This window comes from Camelina sativa, chromosome 14 (genome assembly GCF_000633955.1).
Source record: "Camelina sativa cultivar DH55 chromosome 14, Cs, whole genome shotgun sequence".
In the NCBI taxonomy this organism is placed as follows: Eukaryota; Viridiplantae; Streptophyta; class Magnoliopsida; order Brassicales; family Brassicaceae; genus Camelina; species Camelina sativa.
In genome coordinates, this window is record NC_025698.1 from 8,089,247 (window position 1) to 8,115,383 (window position 26,137).

Below are 26,137 nucleotides of genomic sequence, written 5' to 3' on the forward strand. Positions count from 1 at the left end.
ATACGAAAAGCAGGATTAAGAATGCTTCGGTGTTTGGACCATTTAGGACCTTCGTGGTTGAGAAGACCACTGAGGAAAACATGATTGTGTGATCCAATCTTTGGTTTTGGAAAGAGTTCGTGCCTTGACATTATCTCTCGTAGTGCCTCTGGATCCATTACTATCACGTTCGGGTACGGTCCGTACCATGTGAAACACTTCTTCCCTATTAAAAACAAACAAAAAAATATATTGATTAATTAACTACCACCATTTTTAGTTTAAACAACCTAATATGTATGCATATGAAACAAAACACAACACATACAAGAATGCTATATTGGACAAGATTATCTTTGATATGATCCGCTGAGAGTGCTTTTATTCTATTTTATGTGACTATAACCAGAAAAATAAAGATATCAGATTTAGATCTAAATTATGCAAAATGTGTGTATATGTATAATACACAATTAAGACTTTTAGTTCCTTACTCTGAATTTCCTGTTCATATATATGCCTTGAAAATGCTAAAAACTGAAAATGAAGAAGAAGAAGATGACCAACTCCTAACCAAAATTAGAAATAACGTTTGTGAATCTAATAACACAAGATCAAGTGTACTTGTTGGTTCTTATTTAGATTCTCTTGTAAGTGTAAAAAACATACAAAACTTGAGAACTAATAAGTTGAGAGTAGTTGATGTGGGGGATCATCATACCATGTTTTAGAACAGTGTGATGGAGAAAAGGCATGACACGGGGAAGAAAATCAGCGCCGAGAGGAAGAGGAAGAGAGTGAGCAACTTGATCCATCTGATTACTCTCTCTCATATCTCCCATCAAAATCCTATAAGAATTCCCAGAAAATCCTTGTTTCTTGAGATATCTCTCCAGTCTCTTTGGCCTTAACCAAACCCAATTCACAGCTCTCCATACCCAATTCAGTATCAAGATCGAAACCCCGATCAAGAACACTCTTTTAACAGTAGTTATCTCCATCATCATCTTTGAGAGGAGGAATGAAAGAAAGAAAGAAGGAAAGAAAGGAGACAAAACTATAATGATGATGCTTATAATTTCATCAGTTGACTATATATGTTGGAGGCAGCTGTACATCTATCTAGCTATATATATATATGCGTGAATAGGTGTACTGTAGGATACAAAATGTGATACAAAAACTTGGTTTATAATAGATATAGACACTATAGAGAGAGGATATAATGTAATAAATCGCTGTATCTGCAACTGGCAATGAATTTATAACAACAAGTTCTTTGGTGTATATTTCCAAAAATTTAATTTTGTCTTCCTTTCCTTACGCTACATCCATGTGGCTTTATTGCATGAGTATTTAGTATATGTATATATTTGTTTTTTTTTATATAGAAAAAATATTATACTGTATGACGATGCTTCCATATTCACATTTTTGTTTGCGTCCCCATATCGTAGATATCGTAATTAGAGAAAGGAAAATTCCCACGTAACTCTCTCCTGAATTTTTTTTCATTAATTGTTTGTTTCTCTTCAATTAACTAACCTTTTTAGGTGGATAACTCGAAATTAACCTTAAAAACAATTTAAAAAAAAAAAAGATTTGGTCACCTTAAAATATATGTCATTTGTTTTACAAAAAGTATTATTTTACCATTTGTCAGTTTGTTACACATATTAAAAAACTGTACACGTCTTTTTAATTATCTTTGTTAATAAAGTTTAAACTGATATTCTAGTGGTAGAAATACAAAACGATGTTTTTTGTAAAATAAAAATATAACTTTATAATGATAGTGTTTAGAATGGAGGTAATATGAAAGTAAAAAAAAAAAGTAAAACATGATTACATGAGTTGGTAATGTTAACTGTTAAATTACCCTTAATTTAATATGGAGACAATAAATATGGAACCAGGTGGCGTTGTTCTTTGGAGACGATGAATAGCAATGTCAACTCTCTTACGAAACGCATGTGATATATAATATCATACTAATATATACACAAAAAGATAATGTTCGTCCAACCATATCAATTAATTTCTGTTTTTAAATAAATTATAATGCAATTACGCGTAGACTAGGGTCATTATCATTTACTAATTCCACCTAGGACAAAATAGGTCTAACGGCTACGAGCGTCGTTGGTTAATTAAAATAATTATAACGTATGCTTTTTATTTGATTAGCAGCTATAGATTAGATAGTAATTAATTGGTTTGTTCAAGAATAATAAATAGCCTAGGCTTACAGAAAAACAAAAGGAAAAAAAACGTCTTGTCGCGAAGCTCAAACATATTTTATTTATTTATCGGAGATATTCAAAAGAATTCTAATAAGTTGATCATGAAAGTTAAAAAAAAGTCTAGTCATGGTTAAGAAAAGTAAGTTGCGTTATTCAAGCAACGTGTGCGATTAAGTGACGACATATATAAAATACATCTACCATGTGAGATATATATACGTTTAGTTATTAATTTCAACAAGGTAACAACAATGGTAGCTTTTGGCGTCAAATTATGAAATATGACATCGAAGCCTACGTAAGATTTTTCAAAAAATTTCAACTTAATAGAAAAAGGCGAGTCATAGTCAGTCACAACCGACTTTTCTTTGTTATAAAAACATCTAAAAAAAAGGTGGGGTTTTCTTTATGTGTTATAGTCTGAAATCCCAAAATTTATGTGATTTGTAACAGAAAAAATGGGATTTTGTTGTACTAGTTCTAAAAGAATATAATTATTCTTTCTTTAATTAATACATTTTGTTGCAAATAACAAAAGTTTGGTTAGAGAAAATAAAGTGTTCCTAAAAATTCTTGACTTAATATATAATACGTACTGTGTGAACCAAAAATATATTGACTTATTATAATCCAAAGGAAAACGAATTCAATTTAAGATAGAACAAAGATACTGTATATGCATTTTTTTGTTGTTGATAATAACGTAGAAGAAAAATATATCTTAATTAAAGAGACAATTAATTCTTAAAAATTATAGGGATTAATTAATTAAGGAACACCAAGTGACAAGGATAAACCTAACATTTCAAAAGGAAGAAGTCAAAAAGCGACCTAAAAGAGAAGAGAAAAATACATAATCGATATCAAAATTGAGAGTGATCATATCGACCAAAAACTGAAATAACCAACGAAAGAGGATAAGAGGACAGAGACACGAAATGTGAAAAAAAAAAACATAACTATAGTTGCAAATTGAGAAAGACGGTGCCGTCTAAAATATCAACAAGTGTGTAGCTTTTACAAAGTAACAAAGGGATTATATAATTTGAATGCAGTTATGACTCCATAATCTTACAAATTTGTTAACCAAAAGCAGTTGATAAACCAGCCAGCAAACCACAAGTTGTGAAAGTGATAAAACAAGTGTAGCAATAGGTTAACGGTTCATCTATTTAACAATCTGCCTCTCCATGGATCGATACATAAATATAACAACTAGAAGGAAATGTACAAAATGCACTGATCCAAAGGCTTTTATCTTCAAAAACCTACATGGTATGAATGATACCAGAGTAAGACATTGTGGCACACAAAACTAATTGAATGATAAAATTAACGTTTTCAACATTTTTTATGATAAGTTTATGTTAAAATTTGCTGTATTTATAACAATTCATTCAACAAGTAATAACTTAGCTACATCCATAGTCTAAGAACCACATTAATCAACCAATAACACTTGACTGCAAACCCAGCAAAATACAAGCTTTATGATGACATCTCAATGCATGACTCGAATATCAAACATAATCTCTCACTAGGAGAAGGTTAAGCGAGTGAAACTGAAACATTATGGGCTCTGGTTAAAAACTAAATTGGGCCTTTCTTATTTAAAAAGCCCAGTTCGGTTAACACTTTCTCTCCGATGATACGCTGCGACGTCGGCGATTTGGGAGTCGAATAAATCCGAAAACCTTAAAAATTGTTCGATTGATTTTTGATTCTTGTGTCTCTCTCAGATAGTTTGGAAAAATTAATTGGCAAGAGATTGGGATCTAGCTGCTTCGCCATGGACGAGTATCAAGAGATGGAGAAATTCAGTATGGATAATGACTATGAAGGAGGTCGATGGGAAGGTGACGAGTTTGTGTACGAAAAGAGGAAAGAGAAGCGGAAACAAACCAAACACGACGCTACTTATGGAATCTTCGCTGAGAGCGATTCTGATTCCGATTACTCTAGCGGCGGAGGATCTAGGAGGAAGAGGCGTAAGGATCGAGACTCGGGAATGAAGGCCGGCTTAACCAAGCCTGTCAGTTTTGTTTCTACAGGTACGGTATCGCCGACTCGAGAGATTGATAAGGATTCTAGAGAACATAACGGTGATAAAAATAGTGATAAAATCGAAGATGGTGATATGATTGATGAGGATGTTTCAGTTAGAGGTGGATTGGGTATTGGAAGCTCAGGTTTAGGGTTAGGGTTTAATTCGAATGGTTTTGATGATGAGGACAATCTCTTACCGGGTGCACTGGGGAAGAAGATAGCTGATAGGGCAAAGATGAGAGGGAAGGCAAAGATGGAGAAGAGAGGTCAAGAGGTTGGTGGTGCAAAGGGAGGGAAGAAGAAGACTTTGAGCAATGATATAGGACAGTTTGAGAAGTCTACTAAAGGAATTGGTATGAAGCTGCTTGAAAAGATGGGGTATCAGGGGGGTGGCCTTGGGAAGAATCAGCAAGGTATTGTCGCTCCTATTGAAGTGCAGTTGAGGCCGAAGAATATGGGTATGGGGTACAATGATTTCAAGGAGGCTAAGTTGCCTGATTTAAATAAGGTTGAGGAGAAGAAGATTGTTGGTGTCAGTGTTAGTGAGATTGAACAGCGTCATTGTGATAGCGGAGGGAGAAATCTTTGGAAGAAGAAGAAGAAGGTGAGGAAGGAAGTTTATGTCACTGCAGAGGAGTTGTTAGAGAAGAAGCAGGAAGAGGGTTTTGGTGGTGGTCAGACCATTATTGATATGCGAGGACCACAGGTTCGGGTTGTGACGAATTTGGAAAATTTAGATGCAGAGGAGAAAGCAAAAGAAGCAGATGTTCCAATGCCAGAGTTACAACACAACTTGCGCTTGATTGTCGATCTAGTTGAGCATGAAATTCAGAAGATTGATAGGGACTTGAGGAACGAGAGAGAATCAGCCTTGAGCTTACAGCAGGAGAAGGAAATGCTTATAACAGAGGAAGAGAAACAAAAAAGACACTTAGTCAACATGGAATATATCGCAGATGAAATAAGTCGAATCGAGCTGGAGAATACATCTGGGAATTTGACACTTGACTCACTTGCTAATCGTTTCGAGGACCTGCAAGCAAGCTACCCTGATGATTATAAGCTTTGTAACTTGTCCACCATTGCTTGCTCACTGGCCTTGCCTCTCTTTATCAGAATGTTTCAAGGTTGGGACCCTCTTAGGGATGCAGTGCATGGTCTCCAGGCTATATCTTCTTGGAGAAAGCTTTTAGAAGTCCAGGAAGACCAAAATATCTGGGTAGTCTCGACGCCTTATAGCCAACTAGTCTCGGAGGTAGTGTTACCTGCTGTGCGAATAGCAGGCATTAATTCCTGGGAACCTAGAGACCCTGAGCCGATGCTTACATTTCTAGAGACATGGGAAAATTTGCTGCCTTCCTCTGTCTTGCATACGATTTTGGACACAGTAGTGCTGCCAAAATTGTCAACTGCTGTTGAATATTGGGATCCCCAAAGGGAACGTGTTGCCATCCATGTTTGGGTGCATCCTTGGTTGCCTATACTTGGTCAGAAGTTGGAGTTTATGTACCAGATAATTCAGATGAAATTGAGTAATGTTCTTGATGCTTGGTATCCTAATGATCAGTCTGTCTACACTATTCTTTCGCCATGGAAGACCGTTTTTGATGCTACAAGCTGGGAACAGCTTATGCGCCGTTACATAGTTCCCAAACTTCAGCTGGTTTTGCAAGAGTTTCAGGTAAACCCGAGAGGCCAGGATTTAGAAAGGTTCCATTGGGTTATGATGTGGGCATCTGCAGTACCCATACATCTAATGGCTGATTTGATGGAGAGGTTCTTCTTCCCAAAATGGCTGGATGTGTTGTACCATTGGTTACTGTCTAAACCGAGTTTCGAAGAGATCCACGGATGGTATTCTGGTTGGAAATCATTATTCCCGCAAGAGCTTTCAGCAAACGAGAGGATCCGAATCCAGTTAAAGCGTGGTTTAGATATGTTGATGGAAATTGTTGAAGGAGTTGAAGTGTCTCAGCCAAGGGCAAAGGCAAATGTGCATAGACAGTCCGAGCCAGCTAAGGCTCAACCTCAAGCTAAGGCTCGGCAGATGGATAGCACTGAGGTGCTGAGTTTGAAAGAAGTGTTGGAAATATTTGCGCAAGAGAAGGAGTTGCTGTTCAAACCTAAACCGAATAGAATGCACAATGGTCTTCAGATATATGGGTTTGGGAACGTAAGTGTGATAATAGACTCAGTGAATCAGAAGCTGTTCGCTCAGAAAGATGGAGGTTGGTTTCTTGTAACTCCTGATGACTTATTGAGGATGCACAACAATACCACTGTTTCTGGGAAACGATAGACCGCGTTTTATTTATTTATTTATTTTTTATTTTTTATTTTTCGTGCGAACCCCATTTTATTAAGACCGCGTTTTATATTGTAAGGTTTCTGATGTATAAACAATGTTCAATCTTATCACATTTTGTCTTTTTAAGTTTTCATAAAATTGACTTCTTCTTATTTAGATAACAAAACCCAAAATAATCTTCTGTGAAGTTTACAGCTTTTTCTTTCTTCATAGAGTAGCTAGCAAAAAGAAGTTGATAATACAACACACGATAAAGAAACCTATACAACCGTTTTGAGAATAACTGACAAGATGATTGATCGATCAATCACCAATCTTCTGCTCCTTTAGATACACCCAGAATCACAGCTATTGTTGCAAGAATAGCCTGCAATGTTGAGACATGGATCAACTAAACTTGTTAGGGTCCCATGAAAGTTAGAGAAACATGGTGAAAGATAAAGGAGAGAGCGTGTAGGAAATATTACAGCGATAGTGCAAGCAATGTATCCTGGTTTCTCCCTGTAATCGATCCTTCGTCCAAACATCATGATGAACAATCCGACATACCAGGGGACTGCTCCAAGGAAAAATCCAACTATGAACCTTCAAGAAGACCAAAAAGACATTCTCAGGGATATTATAACAACCAAACAAGCAAAGACTTATGTTAGCAGAGACATGTTTAGAAAGAAGCAAGGGCATATAAGTGGTGCAGTAATGTGAGTGATAGATTCACAAGATTTCGAGCTCATGAAGTTTTGAAGATAACTTACAGGAACCATCCAAGACCAATTCCACAGCAAGGAAGGCGGCGTTGTCTCCCAGTTACAGGTCTTCCTTCAGCAACACCACCAGGGACTGAAAAATAAAACGATAAGAACAGCTAAACAAGACATACATGTAAATCCTATACAACCTATAACTGAGCTGTTCCTAGAAAGTACTCAAAAGCTCCAAACTTTAAAATTCTCATCAAAGATTACACCATCATAATCCATCTCAATGCATGACAAAGAAGTTAGATTTTCACATACAGATCCTCTTTTCCCTAACATTTTTGATTGAACAAACCCTAAAATGGTTTCTCTTGCTAAACAAAACAACGATCCCGTGATCGAATTAGCATCTAATCTAGACAATTTCATGATCGCTGTCAACAATTTAACAAAAATATAATCCAAACCTAAAATTCCCAAATCTGCAAACAAAACTGAAATCCGCATGATCCAATTCAGGAAGAGAGAAGCTAGATACCTGGAACAGTTTGATAACCATGAGCGTAATAAGGAGCTCCGGAATCGTAAACTCCAGGGGGAGCTGAAGGTTGAGGAAACCCAGTGACCGGAGCAGAGCTCTGCGGCGGAGGGTAATTGGAAACACCTTGAAAGGTACCGTATTGATGATGGTGATGCTGGTTACCTTCTTCCGAAGCAAATCCTTTGCTCCTTTTCTCTTCTTCTCCGTGACCCATATCTTCTTCTCCGTGATCGATCGCTCTTTCTCTCAAAATCGAGATTGCAAAATTCTTTGAATCAATATTTGGAAGATGAAGAAGAACCAAGTCTTCTGTTGTTTTGTTTATTTGCTGTCAGACCCGTGATAACGCGTATTTTCCAATTTTGGCCCGGAGTTATTATTTTTGTTTATCTACAACCACCGACTGAAATGTTTGACATTTGTACAACAATTACTCTATTTATTGATTTTAATAATAAAGTTTGGGAAATTTATTAAGTAACCTGTGGTGAGAGATTTATAAATATATTAAATGCGTCCATCGAAGCTTCGAGTTCGTGGAAAGGATTATGGAACTAACTCATATTCTTTATATATTAGTGATCTAACATCTAACTAACTACTAATCAACGATGAATATGATTCAATCATTTTCCCTTATTATGCAATTATAAAGTTCATAGAAAATAATACAAAAAGAGTTTTTTTTTGTTTCCCATAAATATGTGTCACTATTAGCACTTGGTTTTTTTTTGTTTTTCTTTTTTATTAATTTCTTAATTGTCACTTTTGTCAACTAACAACTTGGTTGTTAAACTTTTATATTTTACTTTCTCTGAGTGGAATTTGTTTTCTCTTCTTCTTTTCCATGTCTTAGTGGAACCTTTAAATCTCAGCCTCCAAAGAAACATAAACCTAAACTGAATCAAGAAAAAAAGAGTATTACAATACAAAACTTTATAACTTTCCACAAATTTTGTGCACCTCCATTTATTTTATTTAACTTTGCAGACTATATGACTTTCTTTCAACATTCACAATGAAAAAAACAAAAAAAAAAATCTGGATTCTGAAACAGAAGATGTCATGCTCTCTCAACCTATGGGTTTAAGACCATTTTACATGTAGAAGGAAGATGATGGAAAAAATTGCAAAACATGAGGAGAAGAACTCTGTAATGAAAAATAGAAGCCACCTTTTTCTTTTAACAAGCACAAATATCCTCATGAGAGCAATCTTGGCCACAATCATCATCAATGGAGTCTGAGAATCCTTGGCTACCCGAGACTGTAATGATCATTACCTTCTCATCCGGTTTGGCTTCTTCTCGTTCGATAAGATTCTTCCTGAGATCACTCAAATCCTTGTTTTCCTCTGTCATGAATAGAATGGAGAAGCAAGTGAAACATGAAAACACTAGATTGATTGCAAACAAGGCGATGCAGAAGATTATGACGGTACAATTGTAAGCATCCATTCTTCTTGGAATCTGAGCATGTTGGTTGGCTAACAAACACCAGAATCATTCAAATTGGAGAGAAAAACATTGGAGAGAAAAACAAAGTACTTCACTTTTCAAGAGAAGTTGAACCAATATATTTTTGATTCTCTGGTCCCCCTAGAAGATATAAGAAGAAAGCTCAAATCTGAATGTATTTGTGTGTTTTACATCTCTTTATAAGAAGACAACAAAAAGGTTAAAAGAAAACAATATTATTATTTTTCTGGGTCTGCGGTGGAGAAAAGATTTTTCAACGGATAAAGGTGGTAAGCATGACAAAAGCATTTGTCTCTTTCTTTCCCTTTCCACCAAATCTGTGAGTTTCATAGATATACAGATATATATTTATTGTGTTAAGACATTAGTGTACACATATTGATAAAGAAGTACACGTTTATATAAGTTACAGACAAGACATATTTTATTGTATGTTTCAGTTTTCAGATAGGGAATTGCATCTTACCCTTTTACCATATCGCAGGGTATTTGGTTTCACCTGCACAGTTTCCATCAGTGAATGGCAATAGCAACTGAAGGGATCATCTCACCATCTGTCTGTTTCAGACATTGAATCTAAGATTTGGAATCTAAGTATGACCAAAAAAAACATTTGTTTATAAAGATTATCTGATGTTAGCATTCAATATGTGGCTTTGAGTGTGGATGATAATCTATCTACAAATTATTTGTTAAAAGGGTTTGAAGATTTCTAAGTTTGATGTAAACAACAAGAAGGCATTACTATGAATACAATTTCATTGACAAATAAGTTTTGTGGCAACCTGAATTAGTAAAACTAGACTAGTTCTTCCACTTATCTCTGAATTCATAGATTATTTATCACAATAACCACACAACTTTATCATTGACTACCTGCATTTTGCAATATAGAAAGAAAGTCTCAGGATTTTACAATCTATTATAAAGTACATTTTTGTAAAGACAGCTATGAATTCGAAAGCCATGAACAAAACATAGACTACGAAATTACTAAAAAAGTTAACCTGTTTTTAGTAAGCGTTGCCAATTCTTCTGCTTTGAATTTTCTCCTTTAAAGACAAGTCTCTGCATAAAAAACACAGTTGACATTCGATCACAGAAGTCAAATTGTTTTAAAAACATGGCAAGATGAAACAAGAACATGTCAATGACTTGCACAAAATACAAAAGTGGAGAAAAAAAAGAAGAGATTCAGATGAATAAGGCAAACATCATGTTGAAACACAGAGAACCACCAGCAGCTAAGAGCTGGGCAGTACTTTAGTCTTTCATATAATTCAGCCATTACTGTTTTCATCATAATCCCAAAATTGAGTCAAAACAATACAAATTTTTTAAAAAGCTTTGATTGGAATAGTCTTAAAGCAATAAAATCATCATTTAAATGCACAAGTTTATGAAGCAATCTATAAACATTTGTAGAGTGCATTTATCAAGTATAGGATTGTGCCATGATCATTCGAAATACATTTGGATTCTTCAAACTCAGATGCACAAAGGTTAGATATTGGAAGAGAAATCATTTAAATCATTTAAAGAAAACTGATAAAAGTGACAACGTCGCTTCAAAACTCATAAACACACACACACATATATATACCGTCCAAAACAACTTTCCTTTCAGGCATTTCGTCGAACAATTGATGGGCAACTTTCCCAACCGGACCGTGTCGGGTTCCTTTTTAAGTCTAACCCGTGCCCCGTGTTGACTGGTTCTCCCGCTACCTCCCGCAAACGTTGCGTTTGTGGGTGGTAGCGGTTGCTAGCGATTAGAACCAATTACACAAAACGCTTTTAATCGCTTCTAACCGTTTTAAACCACTGCATTCCAAAAGTTGCTTCCCGCAAACGTTTGCGGTTGTGGGCAATTGCGGTTGGATTTTTTATTTTATAAAAAACTTAAAAGAAATCAAAGATAATGAAATTCTTTTGTATTATATTTTCTATCTAACCATTTTACTCATTAAGGATGAGAGAAAATGAAGTACGGATACGATTACAGACATTATAAAATAAACAATTAGAAAAAAAATATTATTCTAATTAACAATAACCCGGAAAATTTGATGTAAATTTAATGACACATCGCACATAAGTTCAAAAAAATCTAAATAAATCTAATATTTCATCAGAAATTTTTAAAAAATAAGATTATTTGTGAAAAATATTAAAACAAATCACCAATGACTCTTCTCAACTCTCACTTAACCATTCCTACCGATGCAAATACTGACCCACGATCGAAGAGAAAAGAGAAAAGATCTACGATCTAAAGCATATGTTTTGTCATTTATCAAATTACCTGATTAAATTTTTGGTGAAAAGCCAAATGCATAAAGGAATAAGTATTTCAATATGAAATTTATTTGTTTTTTGAATAATTATTTTAGTATTTTTTTAATAAATTTAAATTATAAATCAAGTTTAATTAAAATTTTTGTGTTTTTAAACATTTATATATTATATATCACATTTATTATGTTCCAACCGCTATTGCACCCGCTGGTCAACCAGTCGTAAACCTCCCGCAAACGCACCAATTTTAAACCGCTAAACCAGTCGTTCAAAACGCTTAATAACGTTTGAAACCGCAATCGCCCGCTTCCGCAATCTCCCGCAACCGTAACGTTTGAACCAGTTAGGCCCTTAGACGTACATAAACAAATACCAAAAATATGAGAAAAAGCTAACAACATTTTTTTAACACACAAAACCTTATCCCATCCCATGTATGAAAAAGGTAAATTTAAACCCGTACTATTTCAAAAGTATAAATTCCTACCCAGACAACAGATCTATATGTTTTTTAACCTGAACCCTTACATAATTCAAATTTACTATCTAGATTTCGAATTATTACCCATATTCCTACAACGTTAGTCGACCGTTAAATGTTTTGATCAATTTGACACATAAGCGATGATGTGTCAAGGTCGTTGGACTCGAAACTTTAAAATGACATTGTTTGTAATGAAAGGTTAAAACGACGTGTTTTGAATTGGGGGAAAGACCTTAACTGCAAACGACGTCGTTTGCAATGATAGGTTAAAACGATGTGTTTTGAGTTGGGGGAAAGATCTTAATTGCAAACGACGTCGTTTTAAGGTTTTGAGTCCAATGACCTTAACACATTATCGCTTACGTGTCAAATTGATCAAAACATTTAACAGCTGACTAACACTGTTTGAATGAATATAGGAATATGGGTAATGATTCAAAGTCCAGATAATAAATTTGAATTATGTAAGGGTTTAGGTAGAAAAATACATGAATCTGTTGTCCGGATTGAAATTTACACTTTTAAAATAGTACGGATTGAAATTGACCCTTTTCCGTATGCTTTGCCTATGTTTTAATAAAAGAGTTCACTTGTGAAAGAAAAAAATAAAAATAAAAATAATATTCGCCTTGATATCTTTATAGTAAGAGAAGCTTCTGTCTGTTTTTTTCTTTTTCGGATCTACAGTTCTCAGAGAAAGGAAGAAGTATCTACAAATCTCAGATATTTTCGCATAAAGCTTTCTTCTTTTGCACCCAATTTAATCACAGCCCACTTGTAAATCATCTCCAACACTTGCGCGTGTCTTTTGATTGGATCGACATACATACGGCTTCTCTCCTCCGCTTCCTTAGCTTCCAAATCCCAAGTATCATTTTGTTGTAAAGCGATCATGGAGGTATCTCAAACAACAGTCAACGTTGTGGTCTTCTTCAGTGTGTGGCTTATCTTTCCCTGCATCTTTAGGCTTATCAAATCAAACTTCTACATGACCAACTATCACCAGAAGGTCCAGGAGCTAGTCTTCTTCTGGTTTATCGCTGAAACTCTCTCAGGCCGTCCTTGTATCGACATACCAGAGATAGGCTCTGCTTGGGAAATGAAGAAAATGGTTAAACGTGGCTTCGGTTTGAAGATACAGACTGAATCCGAGGCTATAATTGCTGCTAAGAATCTCTTCCAACACTGTAGCCAAGCCTAGATCCGAGTAATTTGAGCTCTTCTTCTTATATGTGTTTCTTTCCCATAACATATATGTAATTTATATGACTCGTGATTCCAACTTCTACTGTTCTAACAGTTTCATTGAGTTGGAGGACTTAGCTCGCTTCCTTCCAGAATATGATGCTTTGGCGACTTTTAACATCCTACAAGGAGAGGGTGACAAAACCCCAATCACCTGCTCCTCTCTCCAACATTGGATGGTATAAATCTAAAAATCTTGCAACTTTTCCTGTGATCATCATGTCATGAAATTTCTTCTTACTTACTCCTTTTTTTTCTCGTGATGCTAGTTATATGCATTCAGACTTGAAAGATCTCTTGTCTTGTCAATGCAAGACACAGATTCTATACTCAGTTGTGTGACCATCACAGCACACCTGGTTGTTTGGATTGCATTAGCCATTTCTTCTGTCCCTATTGTGCTACAGCTAGGCGGATACAAGCTCCAGATCTTCTATGTTTCCTTGGCCTTTCTCGCCATAACCCTACTTCCCACGCAGAGTTTGGCCCAGCAGTCGATTCAGTATTTCGTCCTTGTTCATCCTATGTTAGTTGGCGAAAGATGTCGAGTTGATGGTGTTGAAGTAAGTAAATAAAAATAATAATTTCCAAAACCACAAATTTATACTCTGACGATTGATTTCCTGATTTCGCTTTTTTTTTTTTTGGTTTTGATGTTGGAATCCAGTTGGTGGTGAAGAAAATAGGCCTATTCTCAACAGTGTTTATAGGACTCGATAACAAGGAACAGCAAGTTAGCCATAGTACTCTATGGTGCAAGGGCATTCATAAATATAAAGGCAGTTCTCGGTTGGAGAAGATGTCGTTGGTTCTGGGTTTAGGCTAAGAGGTATTTGTTTCCATTGACTACTTGCTATGAGGTATTTGTGTTTAAGGTACAACAGTAGTTTTCTTTGTTTTCAAGTCTTTGAAGATCAAGATATAAAGATGATTTGTAGAGGGTTCAGTGCATCTATCAAGTATAGCTATATATGATGCTTTCGAAATACATTTTGATTCTTCGAACTCAAATGCATAAAAGGTTAGATATTAGAAGAGAAATCCTTTAAGAAACCTGATAGTTTATGAAGATCTCAAAGATAAGTCGGTCAGTACTCGTCTAAGAAAACAACTTTCCTTTCAGGCATTTCGTCCAACACTTGATTGGGCAGGTTTTTCAACAGATAGTAGCAGAGAGAGAAGCAGAGATGACTTGGGAGAAGTTTTTAGTAAAGTTCCTTGAGTAGGGCAATTCGTAAATAAGGGTACAAAATCAGTTTATTGGGTTTTAGTGTTCGACCATATTGTTGTAATTTGCTATAAGGATCCCTATGCAGTTTGCAGTTTCATTTATTACGATATAATCCTCCTAGTATTTTTTGGTTAACCCTCTTAAGAACGCGTGGCAACTACAAAACTCAGAACTGTTGACAAATGGCTCATAGACACATATAAAAAGACCAAAAGTGATATAGAACTCATAGAAGCTCAAAACTTGTTAAACACACGAAACCTATCCGAAGATGAACCACACATTCATAATTATAACCAATGTTACCATTCCTTATATTATAAGGGCCGCTTAAAAAGAAGAAACAAGACAAGTAGCTCCTCCATACCCCCAAAAAAAAACCGCCATGGTAGCCGGTTTAAGCTTCTTCAAGCTCTCATTCCTCCTCAGCCTCCTCTCTGGTGGTTCAGACCTACTACTGCTAGGTCCCGGAGCCGGATCCGGACCTGCCCAAATCGGAAAGTTCCCGCCGTCTTGTAACCGAATCGAGTGCCCGAGCTACGAGCTGGTTCACTCAGGAAATGGATACGAGATTCGCCGGTACAATACCACCGCCTGGGTTTCCACTAAACCGATTCAAGATCTCTCTTTCGTCGATGCTACAATCTCTGCTTCCTTCCAGTAAGTTGCTAAACAATTCCAATCTTAATGCTTTACTTAGATAAAGATCGAGTCTTTTAATACTTTTTTGTTTTTGTTTTGGGGATTCAGATTGTTCGCATACATTCAGGGGAAGAACGAGTATCACCAGAAGATCGAAATGACCGCTCCGGTCATAGCTCAAGTCTTACCAAGCGATGGTCCCTTTTTTAAATCTTCCTTTGTTTTGTCTTTCTACGTTCCCAAAAAGTACCAGCCTGATCCTGCTCCGGCGGAGGATCTTCATATCCAGAAATGGAGCCCCAGGTACGTGGCGGTCAGACAATTCGGTGGTTTCGTATCCAATGACGGCCTAGGAGAAGAAGCTGCGGCGCTGGACTCCAGCCTCAAAGGTACGGCGTGGGCTAATGCAATAGCGAAAAGCAAAAAAGAAGGTGGTGTTGCCTCGGATTCAGCTTACACGGTTGCTCAGTATAACTCACCTTACGAGTTCACCGGTCGGGTCAATGAGATTTGGTTTCCGTTTGAAATGGACGTTTAAGCCTCTCTTTAGTTTAACAACCCTTTTCAATAAAATAAGAGGTTAATACGTAATAAAAGTACATTTTTGTAAACAGCTATGAATTCGAAAGTCATGAACAAACATTAAAAACTACACTCCCCTTTTAAAAACCGTTGTCAACTCTGGTGCTTTGAACTTTCTCCATTTGGATATCAAAACTTTTGCCCAGCTCGAGAAAACTCCGAAAGGTATAGTTTTAAAGACAAGTCTCTGCATAATAAAAAAACAGAGTTGACATATCGTTCACACAAGTCAAATCGTTTTAAAACAGGGCAAGATGAAGTAAGAATATGTCAATGACTTGCAGAAAATACAAAATTGGGGGAAAAAGAAGAGATTCAGATGAGTAAGGCAGATATCATATTGAACACAGAGAACCACCAGGTCCAGCTGCAAAGAGCTGGGCATTTGTAGGGGGTTCAGTGCACAAGTTTGTTAAGCAATCTGTATAAACATTTGTAGAGTGCATCTATGAAGTACAGGATTGAGCTATGATGCTTCGAAATACATTATGATTCTTCAAACTCTTGCATAAAGTAAAGGTTTGACAAAATTGTACCAAATTGGGGTGTGTATAGCCTTGGGTTTTAGTTTACCATATTTTTACCCAAAAAAAGAAGATTATTATTGGGTTTTAGTTTACCACGTTTTTACCCAAAAAAAGAAGATTTTTAATTGGGGTTTAGTATTTTTTTTTTTTACCACATTGTTGTAATTTGCTATAGGATCCCTCTGCAGTTTCATTTGTTATGATTTAATCCTAGTGTTTTTTATATAACCCTCATAAGTCTTAACGCGTGGCAATCACAAAACTCAGAACACAAACGGTTCATAGACGTACACATATAACAAGACCAAAACAATTAAGAAAAGGTCCAAACTTTTTAACACACAAAACCTATCCGAAGACGAACCACACATTCTCAGACGTAACAAATATTACCATTTATAAGGCCGCTTAAAACGAAGAAGAAACAAAGTAGTTCTACGCCATGGCAGCCGGTTTAAGCTTCTTCAAGCTCTCATTCCTCCTCAGCCTCCTCTCCGGTGGATCAGACCTACTACTTCTAGGTCCCGGATCCGAATCCGGACATGCCCAAATCGGGAAGTTCCCGCCGTCTTGTAACCGAATCGAGTGCCCAAGCTACGAGCTCGTTCACTCCGGAAATGGATACGAGATTCGCCGGTACAATACCTCCGTCTGGGTTTCCACTAAACCGATTCAAGATATCTCTCTCGTCGCTGCTACAAGAACTGCTTTCTTCCAGTAAGTGCAAAACTCAAATCTTAATTTTTTTTCCTGTAGAATTCGGATAAAGATTGAATTTTTAATATTTGTTTGGGAATTTCAGATTGTTCGCATACATTCAGGGGAAGAATGAGTATCATCAGAAGATAGAAATGACTGCTCCGGTCATCTCTCAAGTCTTACCAAGCGATGGTCCCTTTTGTAAATCTTCCTTCGTTGTGTCTTTCTACGTTCCTAAAAAGAACCAGCCTGATCCTGCTCCGGCTGAGAATCTTCATATCCAGAAATGGACCCCTAGGTACGTGGCGGTCAGACAATTCAGTGGTTTCGTCTCGGATGACAGCGTCGGACAAGAAGCGGCGGCGCTGGACTCCAGCCTTAAAGGTACGGCTTGGGCTAATGCAATAGAGAAGAGCAAAAATGAAGGTGGTGTCGGGTCGGATTCAGCTTACACAGTGGCTCAGTATAACTCACCTTTCGAGTTCACCGGTCGGGTCAATGAGATTTGGTTACCGTTTGAAATGGACGTTTAAGCCTCTGTTTAGTTTTTAACCCTTTTCAATAAAATAAGAGGTTGATCTGTTGTAAAGGGTCAACCTTTTTTTTTTTTTCTTCCGATTCAAATTTTGAAGATACAGAGATACAGAAACAGGGGAATTTGATAAAATGAGATTTAAACATTTTGCCTTGATACCCAAACACACAGATGATTTAAAGACAAACAAAAAAATCTCAGGGCACTTGAGTTAAGTATCCCTAAAGAGATCTCTCTAAACATATTTAAAAATCAGGGAGGTTCAAAAACAGAATCCTCTCTAGTCTCTTCTACTAACTACCAGTAACTGTAAGTTCGATCCTGATCCTGACCATTGTTAAATTCTGGGTTAGTCTCATAATTTACATACATACCCTGCTCGTAATAATCTTGGGACGGATGCGTTGCTGCTGATTGACTTGGATATGGTGATGGTGATGATGATGAGCCCAGCACGACCGTGTTGTTGTGATTTTTTTGTTCCTCGACGAAATACCGGGTTTCTGGTTTGGTCCCTGAGAACATTCTGCAAGCGACAGTATTGTGCGGCGATGGCTCAACGTTGTGGTATAAGTTGTTGAAGATGGCAAAAGGAGAAGAAGAGTCTCCAACGTGGCAAATATCTGTGTAGTCTATGGTGCTGAAAGAGTCTCTGGTTGATTCTGTGGTGAAAGAAGCTTCGTCTGAGCTCGTGAAGAGAGACCATTCACTTGATGATGATTCGGGGTTCTTGTGGTCTGCTCTCTGTTTGAAACGGTTCACCGGTGATTTCCTCTGTTCCTTCATCTCGTATCTTGGTTGCAAATGCTGAACCTGAGCTTTTCCGTAGTGTTCTCCTTTTTGAGGACGCGGACAAGATCTGCAAAAAAAATGTATATTCAGATTCCATGACCGCAAACAAGAGAAAAACCATTACAAGTTGCAAACCGGTATTTTCTTACCTCATGTAGAACAACATATAAGCTCCTTCTGACATAACTTGAGTCATTGGTACTCGGTGAATCTGCAGAGTTTTAAAAGAAAATTTCACAAGTTCGTTAACAGTTTCGCTAGCCACATTAAGGAAGAGGAGGAGGAAAAATATACTCTACCTCGGAATCATCGATTCTGTACCAGTTCCCTCTCAAATCTTTGACATAGGAAATGTAATGACCCGAGAAAGATGCGTTGAGAGTATCCAAGTGAACTATGACAGCGTAAAGCATATAAAGCGGAGGAACATCTCCAGTTCTTGTCATGAAAGGAATCATGTCCAGCATTTCAGGAAAAGTTATACATTTGTTTATTTTCCCATATTTTCCCTCCTGCATGCACAAGAGATTTACAAGTACCTTAAGGATTTTTTTTTTTTACACCGTGTAACCGAAGAGTAGAAACTGTAGACATCTATAAGTAATTGATACCTGGAATCTCTTGAGAACAATTGTGAGAATATTTGGTGCTTCATGAATGCTCAATTCTTTCCTTGCTCTAACATATCCAGCACACCTTTTTTTCAAAGCATTTTCACAAAATGACAATTTAGTTTCGATACTACAAAAAGAAGGCCAATCAATTTGGTTTTTGGATCTAACCTGCTGCATCGATACATGTTTTCTCCATCGAGATCTTCCGGTCTAGTAAACTGAGTCAGGGCGTCTTGAAGAGACTCTACCCAACCATATATCTCTAATGTGAGATCCATTATATTCTCGTATCTTTCTGATTCATGATCACACCTCAAGCATTTCACCTGATTTTTAATGTAGACAGCAGCAGAAACAATGAGAATGTGTTAAGTCAAAGTAGAGATAGTTATGAGCCAAGAGATTTAAACACCTTTGAGCGGAGACGTCCACCAAACATATGTTGAACTAAGGTTGTTTCTTGCAGTCTTGGATCCACTTTGGTCTCACCTCCAAGCCTCTCCAAACATATGGACTGCATAGAGGCAACCAAAAGCCTACATCCAGAATAACAAAATATGGTAATTTCATGAGAAATCAGCATAAACGGTGTTATATATTAATCACATTCCGAAGAAAAGATCCACAAACTCAGATCTGAAAGGACACGAAGAAAAACCTTAGGAACTCATGCGCATCTTCTTGACTCCCATCACCAATCTGACAATTTATACTTCGCATGTGTGAGAGAATCCTGCTAGCAGAAAGTGGACCTCCAGATTCCCTAAGCATCATTACATGTTGCTCAAGTTCACACATAAGGCACCAATCTTTCCCAGAACCTATTGGGAAAGAATAACATAGCTTTGTCAGACGTAGTATACTAAATATGCAACAATTTATGCTACGAGATTAATTGGGAAAAGCATTACATGATCTTGAATGTGACCGTCGAAGCAAATAAGCAACGAGTGGTTTTGTACATGTCAAGGACTGCAAGACTGCGTTTGCGTAGCAACTGGAGAAGAAAGATGATAGTAAATTTAGTAAGCATATACAACAATAAGGAAATTTATACAAAAATGAATATTTATCCATTTGACAATCAATTTTGCAGTTAAACAGAATGTGAAGAAGTAAATGAGATAATACCTGTTTCCACAATTTACAAGGCCCCTAGGTGACAAGTCAAACACTTCACACTGAAAGAATTTAAGAAATTCCTCGTATGGAAAAAGCATCTGAAACATAAGTTATTGACTCAGAAAAGTAGGAAACTAAAGATATAAAATTGAATTAGCAAAGAAGATAATATCAACAGGGAACTAACTTTCAGGTTCTTATGTCGATCATCATGCTTTGTAGAATTTCTTAAACCCATCATCTTCATTATTCCCATCGTTGTGGAGATGCCATTGCTTTCTTCAGCGATGTCAGTATCCTTTGACCTAATAGTCTCTGGATTATAGATACAAACATGAGACACTCTGTAAAAGAATTCTTATATCGAAGCAAAATATCAGAGACACACACTTGATACTGCAGCAACTTGCCCCTTCTTACTTGTCTCGGTGTATGCTTGTTCTCCAGATTTGTTGACACCTGTTTTAGGCAATGTAGCAGTTTCGTTCCCTATATAATTCAACACACATTAGAAGATGCAAATCTCAAACTGACTAAACCTATACAAGAGTAACTTTTATCAGCTTAGGTATTAGCCTCACCGTTTGCAGGAATTTGTGCGTTTGGGCAACCAAAAGAGCTTCTTGCTCCCAAATTGTTTACATGACTTTCCTGCATACCACTTAGAAAAGGCTGTCCTTTCATTTGCACACCATAGCTGTCAACAGAATGCCTTCTAGGATTTGTTTCCGCAGCATAGCTGTTGCTTCTCGACTGCAAGCAAAATCACCAGGTCTAAATTCAAGCACAGTGTTGAGTTTTTAGTAAGAAACAGTTTTGCTTCTGTTATTTAATACAGGGAGATAAATAGTTCATGAACTGCTTACCTTATGTTTAGTGTGACCCTTCGTGTTATCGCCACCAGCACAAGCAGCTTCACCTCGAGAAACTTCTTCAGAAGAATCAAACAAAGTAGCACTGTCTCTTCTAGATGATTCTCGGTTGGATTTGGAAGAATTTTGTTTTCCTACACTTTTTCTCCCTTGCGTGTTGACTTGTGGCGTAATATCTATCTGAGAGATACCAGAGCTAACAAAATCTACAGAGCGTTTTGAAGTCTTTCCCTTTGCTGCCTGGGTAGTATTGTTACTATACATTGTAGAATCCATGCCATGGTCATACAAAACATCTTTCTCAAAGGAAACCCTCTCAGATGAAGAAGAGCAAGCCTCAACAGGGACACATTCATCTTTATGAGCTAACCTCCAGTGAATTATTTGGCACTTCCCAGAGCTACAAGCATCAAAATTCAAGACAATTATGTGTAGAAAGATCAAAGAAATAGAAAGAAACATATCTGAAGTAAGAATAATGTGGAAACTTACCAATATCTAACAGATTTGCATCTTGAGCAACGTGTCTTAGCAGGACCAAAACATTTTGCACATACATGTAACTCATTATTGTTGAGAGGAGCCACAGCTGGGACTCCACATGTAGCAGCCACGGAATCAGATCTCTGCTCTGCTACAGTCCCACTCACACCAGCCACAAACTCGGCTCTTACAGTACCACTAGAAGCAGAAACAGTCTTGGTCTTAGATCTTGGAGCCCTAATATCAGTAGCTACAGCCTCATATCTACCATCACTACTCGCATTAATCATGGTCTCAGCTCTAAAAGCTTCTTCAGCTGCCATCTGAGCCAGCAAGTTAGCCCTTCCTCTTTTAACAGAAATATCACTCCATTTTCCTAATAATATGTAAGCTACAACAGGAAGTACAACCAAAACCAGGAACAATATTGGTATGTCCGCTCCCCTTGGTTCAAGCATGTCCTCAGACACGCATTCATGACCCGATCACAGCCCCTGAGAGTCCCTACAAACTACATATATTCAGATAACCATAATGCCTACAAATCACACTCCTGAGATGCACCAAGATCTATTTCCAGGTTTAGGTTGTCAAGCTACTTGATTACTCGGAAGATAGATAACACTGCAATAAAAATAAAAAACACCAATAGAATTAGTATAATTTTTCAACTCACAATATTCCATCATATAAGAAACAGGTAACAAATCGGATGTACACAATCAACAGAACTAGAGCAGTAAGCCAAATTGAATCTAGTCCCCGTTCATTACCTCTAATCCCTAGAATCGAACAAACCCCCAAAACTGAGAAAAGCATCTCACTGAAGAACCCCCGATTCAAAGCAAAGTAGTCGGAGATGAGTCAGAAAAATCCCAAATTTTTCAGACAAACAAACACAAAAGAAACCCTTTTCCCGAAAAACTAGCGCGAAACACTCGCGATCCAACTAAATAACCCCAAATCCATACAGAACCAAGCACATTATCCAACCAAGCAGCTCAATGAATTTATTCCTAAGAACTTCACTAACCATAAAAATCTGAGGTTAGTGAAAGCCTCCACTGCTCTCTCGAATCTAGGATTCCAGTACCCACAAAACCCCCTTATTACAGAGTAGCAGCTCAAGAACAAATTTGACAAGGACTAAAGACACAAGTCCGACGAAAAAGGAAAGATTGAAGCTTTAATAAGAAATTTTGAGGGCATACCTTATTTAGCGAGCTGAATGCAAAGAAGAAAGATAAAGGAAAAAAAAAAACCCTAATTTTTCAGCCCCTTCCCTTATCTTTTAGCCTCTCGTCTTCTTGAGCTCGAAAAAAGATGCTTTGATTCCTCGAATGGGTAAGAAGACACAAACAGTCTCTTTGTCTCTCTCTCTCTCTATCTTTCTCTTTCTAAAGACTAAAACACACTCTCTCTCTCTCTCTCTCTCTCTCTCTCTCTTCGTCCCGTGTTGTTTATGCTCTTCGTTTTCACACTCTTCGCATATACTCTGTCGCTCTCGGTCCTTCAGGATGCTGTTAAAACCAAAATAAATTAAAAAAATTAACCAAATTGCAAAAAAGGAAAATAGACAATTATTACTATAATTTAATATAGGGCTAATTTGGTTAATAACCAAAAATATAGGTAGCCAAATTAATTAATAAATTCCGGAATACTATGTTTTCTCACCTGTAATTATGTTTTAAAGCAAATTTATGGTTTATTTTAGTGTTGGTGATTTTTTTTCTATTAAGAAGAACTAATTGCTATAAAATAAGTCTATCATTGTCCTAAAATACATGTCACATTAGGTTTACTAGTATGTTTCACCACCTTAATCCTTAAGAACCTTTTTGACAGGTAACATGTAAGTTTTTTTTTTTTTTTTTAAGTATGAAAATGGCTGTTGTGACAAAATCTACTACAACTATATCCGGTGGTAAGTAATAATGAATCTGCTAATAATTAATCTTTACTTTTCTCATATAGTTAAAACGTCACGTAGAATATCAGCAAAAATAATAATCGAAAAGCAATTGTATACTACTATTCTACTACATCAGAAAAGTAATAACAAAAACTGTTATTGTCAATTCAAAAGCGAAATATTCAGTTTTAAAAAGAAATATTCAGTTTAAATTTTTTTTTATTTATACTAGTAGCAAACTAGCAAGTTGATGAAAGAAATCAGTCAAGCTCGCTCACATCCACGAACGTGGCATGATCTCGTAATAGGCATTTCGTCACGTGGCGTTTAGCCATTTGATCAAAACTTGTCAGAACAACATGGGTCCCACTCTTTGTACGATTCATCTCAAAAGGTGAGAGAGATGAGAGTCTTACATCTTCCAATCCTGACCGTCGGAATTATTATTTTCTATTTCAATTTTTTTAAGGCAGAACCTAAGTGTGGGTCCCATGTTTTAGGGTTGTAGTACTGTCACGACCCTTTTTAGTTTCAGTGAACTCTGCACGAATTTTAACTACAATTATTTGACTATTTACAATTTTAATCCTTTAACTGTTTTGTAATTAAATTAAAGACGCTTTAGTTTTTTATATTATCAATCTTTTCCACTATTTTTAGAGAAGACGAATTACGATCCTCCTCCTGCTTCAATGGAAGCTCACCAGCAGCAGCCTGAGTCGGGATCCGATGACTTAAGTCAACGGAGGAGGAGCTACTGGAGATGGAGAAAGCAAGCTTTTTTCCCGGAATTCTCGTTCCAGAGCTTCTCTTCATACAAGTCAGCTCTCTCCGCCACTTGTCCCCGCCTCGCCGATCGTCTACTCTCTCGTTCTTCCGACGCCTACGAGATCGATGCAGCGCGCCGGGAAAGCGAGAACCCTATGCGTCGTTGTCTCACTTGGTGGGACCTTCTATGGCTTAGCTTTGGTTCTGTTGTCGGCTCTGGTGTGTTCGTCATCACGGGTCAGGAGGCTCGGACTGGAGCGGGTCCTGCCGTTGTTCTCTCTTACGCTATCTCTGGTGTCTCTGCTTTGCTATCAGTTCTCTGTTATGCTGAGTTTGGAGTTGAGATTCCTGTCGCTGGAGGCTCTTTCTCTTATCTCAGGGTTGAATTAGGGGATTTTATTGCGTTTATTGCTGCTGGGAATATTCTGCTTGAGGCTATTGTTGGTGCTGCTGGATTAGGGAGGTCATGGTCTTCGTATCTAGCTAGTTTGGTCAAGAATGATTCTGATTATTTCCGGATTAAAGTCGATTCCTTTGCTAAAGGGTTTGATCTTCTTGATCCGGTTGCTGTTGCTGTGCTTTTAGTTGCTAATGGTATTGCCATGAGTGGAACAAAGAGGACTTCTTGGTTGAATTTGATTACTTCCATTGTCACTGTTTGTGTTATTGTGTTTATCGTCGTTGTGGGGTTTACTCATTCTAAAAGCTCCAATTTGGTTCCGTTTTTCCCTTACGGAGCCAAAGGTGTGGTTCAATCAGCTGCCGTTGTGTACTGGTCATACACTGGGTTTGATATGGTGGCGAACATGGCTGAGGAAACCGAGAAACCTTCGAGAGATATACCTATTGGTTTGGTTGGCTCGATGTCTATGATCACTGTGGTTTATTGTTTGATGGCTTTGGCGTTGACTATGATGGTGAAGTACACTGAAATTGATGTGAATGCAGCTTATTCTGTTGCTTTTTCTCAGATTGGGATGAAATGGGCTAAGTACTTGGTTGGTATATGCGCTTTAAAGGGTATGACCACAAGCCTGCTTGTTGGATCTCTAGGTCAAGCTCGGTACACCACTCAGATTGCTCGGTCTCATATGATTCCTCCATGGTTTGCTTTGGTTCATCCCAAAACAGGAACCCCTATCAATGCTACTCTCCTTGTAACTATACTCAGCGCAATAATCTCCTTTTTCACCAGCTTAGATGTTCTATCAAGTGTTTTCTCCTTTGCTACCCTCTTCATTTTCATGCTTGTGGCAGTAGCATTGCTCGTGAGACGTTACTACGTGAAAGATGTAACTCCTAAGACCCGTTTGTTAAAGTTTACTGGTTTTCTGTTTGTAATCATTGCTTCTTCCATCGGAGTATCAGCGCTTTGGAACGCAGGCGTTAGAGGTTGGATCGCTTATGCAGTAATCGGAGTTATTTGGTTCATAGGCACTTTGGGATTGGCATTGCTACCAAAATCCCGTGTTCCTAAGGTTTGGGGAGTCCCGCTTGTTCCATGGCTGCCATCGTTTTCAATCGCCATGAATCTTTTCCTTATCGGATCACTCGGATATGTAGCATTCTTGAGATTCATTATCTGTACCATGGTGATGCTTGTGTACTATCTGTTCGTTGGTCTTCATGCAACTTATGATGTAGCTCATCAGCCACCGGAGCAAGCAAAGTTTGAGGGAGAGAGATGATAAAAGAATCGATCACAACACTTCAGTATGGTTGGTAAATTGTATAAATTTCCATGTTTTTTCTTATGTAACTTCAATACTCATGTATCAAATGTACAATAAAATTAATCTTTCCACATCCATTATTTTCATTACATATTGAAAAAAAGCTTGTTGTACTGTGTGTTGTATACTTGTATTTGTATCATCTATCTTGGAATTGAACAACCTGTTCTCACAGCTTTATTTAGCTACTTTGTGATTATATAGTTAAGCACTACTCGTATTCCTATATATAGATTTTATTTTATCTGTCCCTTCCTGTTCGAAATAGAGTTCCTCAATTATTAAGATCACAGTTTCTAACGA

General features: G+C 37.2%; 8 protein-coding genes and 1 long non-coding RNA gene across 14 annotated transcripts in view; 5 read left to right on the plus strand and 4 right to left on the minus strand.

Annotated features, from left to right (window-relative positions):
• Positions 1-1,267, minus strand: part of LOC104740393 (cytochrome P450 72C1) — a 7,427-nt gene extending 6,160 nt beyond the window's left edge. The window contains exon 1 of the mRNA XM_010460965.2: positions 815-1,267. Coding sequence (XP_010459267.1) covers positions 815-986 — 172 coding nt within the window. The 5' untranslated portion in view covers positions 987-1,267. The remainder of the gene's footprint in view (positions 1-814) is intronic.
• Positions 3,866-6,697, plus strand: LOC104740395 (septin and tuftelin-interacting protein 1 homolog 1). The gene has a single exon (XM_010460969.2). The coding sequence runs from the start codon at positions 4,012-4,014 to the stop codon at positions 6,565-6,567; it is 2,556 nt and encodes an 851-aa protein (XP_010459271.1). The 5' UTR covers positions 3,866-4,011; the 3' UTR covers positions 6,568-6,697.
• On the minus strand, positions 6,704-8,165 carry LOC104756031 (60S ribosomal protein L18a-like protein). The gene is made up of 4 exons (XM_010460968.2): positions 7,813-8,165; positions 7,332-7,416; positions 7,044-7,161; positions 6,704-6,943 (listed from the first exon to the last, which is right to left on the minus strand). Exons 1-4 carry the CDS (start codon positions 8,027-8,029, stop codon positions 6,884-6,886), a joined length of 480 nt encoding a protein of 159 aa, XP_010459270.1. The 5' UTR covers positions 8,030-8,165; the 3' UTR covers positions 6,704-6,883.
• LOC104740396 lies at positions 8,316-9,790 on the minus strand. Of its 2 annotated transcripts, XM_019236248.1 has the most exons (3): positions 9,759-9,790; positions 8,990-9,609; positions 8,316-8,714 (listed from the first exon to the last, which is right to left on the minus strand). In XM_019236248.1, the coding sequence occupies exon 2, from the start codon at positions 9,269-9,271 to the stop codon at positions 8,999-9,001; it is 273 nt and encodes a 90-aa protein (XP_019091793.1). In that variant the 5' UTR covers positions 9,272-9,609; positions 9,759-9,790; the 3' UTR covers positions 8,316-8,714; positions 8,990-8,998. The 2 variants fall into 2 exon arrangements, with proteins under 2 accessions (XP_019091793.1, XP_019091792.1); XM_019236247.1 differs by lacking the exon at positions 8,316-8,714 and having other exon boundaries at positions 8,765-9,609.
• On the plus strand, positions 12,709-14,654 carry LOC104740397. Of its 3 annotated transcripts, none has more exons than XR_760183.2 (5): positions 12,709-13,281; positions 13,375-13,498; positions 13,589-13,882; positions 13,987-14,340; positions 14,443-14,654. It is a non-coding gene; the product is annotated as an uncharacterized LOC104740397 (long non-coding RNA). The 3 variants fall into 3 exon arrangements; XR_760182.2 differs by having other exon boundaries at positions 13,987-14,148; XR_760181.2 differs by having other exon boundaries at positions 13,987-14,654.
• Positions 14,791-15,844, plus strand: LOC104740398 (heme-binding protein 2-like). The gene is made up of 2 exons (XM_010460970.2): positions 14,791-15,210; positions 15,301-15,844. The coding sequence occupies exons 1-2, from the start codon at positions 14,936-14,938 to the stop codon at positions 15,728-15,730; spliced, it is 705 nt and encodes a 234-aa protein (XP_010459272.1). The 5' UTR covers positions 14,791-14,935; the 3' UTR covers positions 15,731-15,844.
• LOC104740399 (heme-binding protein 2-like) lies at positions 16,619-17,581 on the plus strand. Its single transcript, XM_010460971.2, has 2 exons — positions 16,619-17,018; positions 17,104-17,581. The coding sequence occupies exons 1-2, from the start codon at positions 16,744-16,746 to the stop codon at positions 17,531-17,533; spliced, it is 705 nt and encodes a 234-aa protein (XP_010459273.1). The 5' UTR covers positions 16,619-16,743; the 3' UTR covers positions 17,534-17,581.
• LOC104740401 (ubiquitin carboxyl-terminal hydrolase 15-like) lies at positions 17,668-22,915 on the minus strand. 3 transcript variants are annotated; one of them, XM_010460972.2, is made up of 15 exons: positions 22,630-22,915; positions 21,428-22,042; positions 20,930-21,335; positions 20,645-20,816; positions 20,454-20,552; positions 20,251-20,378; positions 20,073-20,161; positions 19,853-19,938; positions 19,600-19,762; positions 19,354-19,477; positions 19,110-19,267; positions 18,939-19,023; positions 18,627-18,839; positions 18,477-18,538; positions 17,668-18,394 (listed from the first exon to the last, which is right to left on the minus strand). In XM_010460972.2, the coding sequence occupies exons 2-15, from the start codon at positions 21,874-21,876 to the stop codon at positions 17,833-17,835; spliced, it is 2,796 nt and encodes a 931-aa protein (XP_010459274.1). In that variant the 5' UTR covers positions 21,877-22,042; positions 22,630-22,915; the 3' UTR covers positions 17,668-17,832. The 3 variants fall into 3 exon arrangements, with proteins under 3 accessions (XP_010459274.1, XP_010459276.1, XP_010459275.1); XM_010460974.2 differs by having other exon boundaries at positions 17,833-18,394; positions 20,484-20,552; XM_010460973.2 differs by lacking the exon at positions 22,630-22,915 and adding an exon at positions 22,452-22,592 and having other exon boundaries at positions 17,833-18,394.
• On the plus strand, positions 23,693-26,022 carry LOC104740402 (cationic amino acid transporter 8, vacuolar). The gene is made up of 2 exons (XM_010460975.2): positions 23,693-23,727; positions 23,950-26,022. The coding sequence occupies exons 1-2, from the start codon at positions 23,693-23,695 to the stop codon at positions 25,787-25,789; spliced, it is 1,875 nt and encodes a 624-aa protein (XP_010459277.2). The 3' UTR covers positions 25,790-26,022.

Bases quoted from the DNA above. Each gene is read 5' to 3' on its own strand.
- LOC104740402 (XM_010460975.2), top strand. From the start codon at position 23,693: ATGGGTCCCACTCTTTGTACGATTCATCTCAAAAG. The intron at 23,728-23,949 runs GTGAGAGAGATG...ATTAAATTAAAG, and splicing joins TGTACGATTCATCTCAAAAG to ACGCTTTAGTTTTTTATATT.
- LOC104740399 (XM_010460971.2), top strand. From the start codon at position 16,744: ATGGCAGCCGGTTTAAGCTTCTTCAAGCTCTCATTCCTCCTCAGCCTC. The intron at 17,019-17,103 runs GTAAGTGCAAAA...TGGGAATTTCAG, and splicing joins ACAAGAACTGCTTTCTTCCA to ATTGTTCGCATACATTCAGG.
- LOC104740401 (XM_010460972.2), bottom strand. From the start codon at position 21,876: ATGCTTGAACCAAGGGGAGCGGACATACCAATATTGTTCCTGGTTTTG. The intron at 19,268-19,353 runs GTGTTTAAATCT...ATTAAAAATCAG, and splicing joins GTGGACGTCTCCGCTCAAAG to GTGAAATGCTTGAGGTGTGA. The intron at 18,539-18,626 runs GTAGAGTATATT...AAAACTCTGCAG, and splicing joins ACAGAATCGATGATTCCGAG to ATTCACCGAGTACCAATGAC.
- LOC104740398 (XM_010460970.2), top strand. From the start codon at position 14,936: ATGGTAGCCGGTTTAAGCTTCTTCAAGCTCTCATTCCTCCTCAGCCTC. The intron at 15,211-15,300 runs GTAAGTTGCTAA...TTGGGGATTCAG, and splicing joins ACAATCTCTGCTTCCTTCCA to ATTGTTCGCATACATTCAGG.
- LOC104740395 (XM_010460969.2), top strand. From the start codon at position 4,012: ATGGACGAGTATCAAGAGATGGAGAAATTCAGTATGGATAATGACTAT.
- LOC104740396 (XM_019236248.1), bottom strand. From the start codon at position 9,271: ATGGATGCTTACAATTGTACCGTCATAATCTTCTGCATCGCCTTGTTT.
- LOC104756031 (XM_010460968.2), bottom strand. From the start codon at position 8,029: ATGGGTCACGGAGAAGAAGAGAAAAGGAGCAAAGGATTTGCTTCGGAA. The intron at 7,162-7,331 runs GTAAGTTATCTT...GTCTTCTTGAAG, and splicing joins ATTGGTCTTGGATGGTTCCT to GTTCATAGTTGGATTTTTCC. The intron at 6,944-7,043 runs GTAATATTTCCT...TCAACATTGCAG, and splicing joins ACATTGCTTGCACTATCGCT to GCTATTCTTGCAACAATAGC.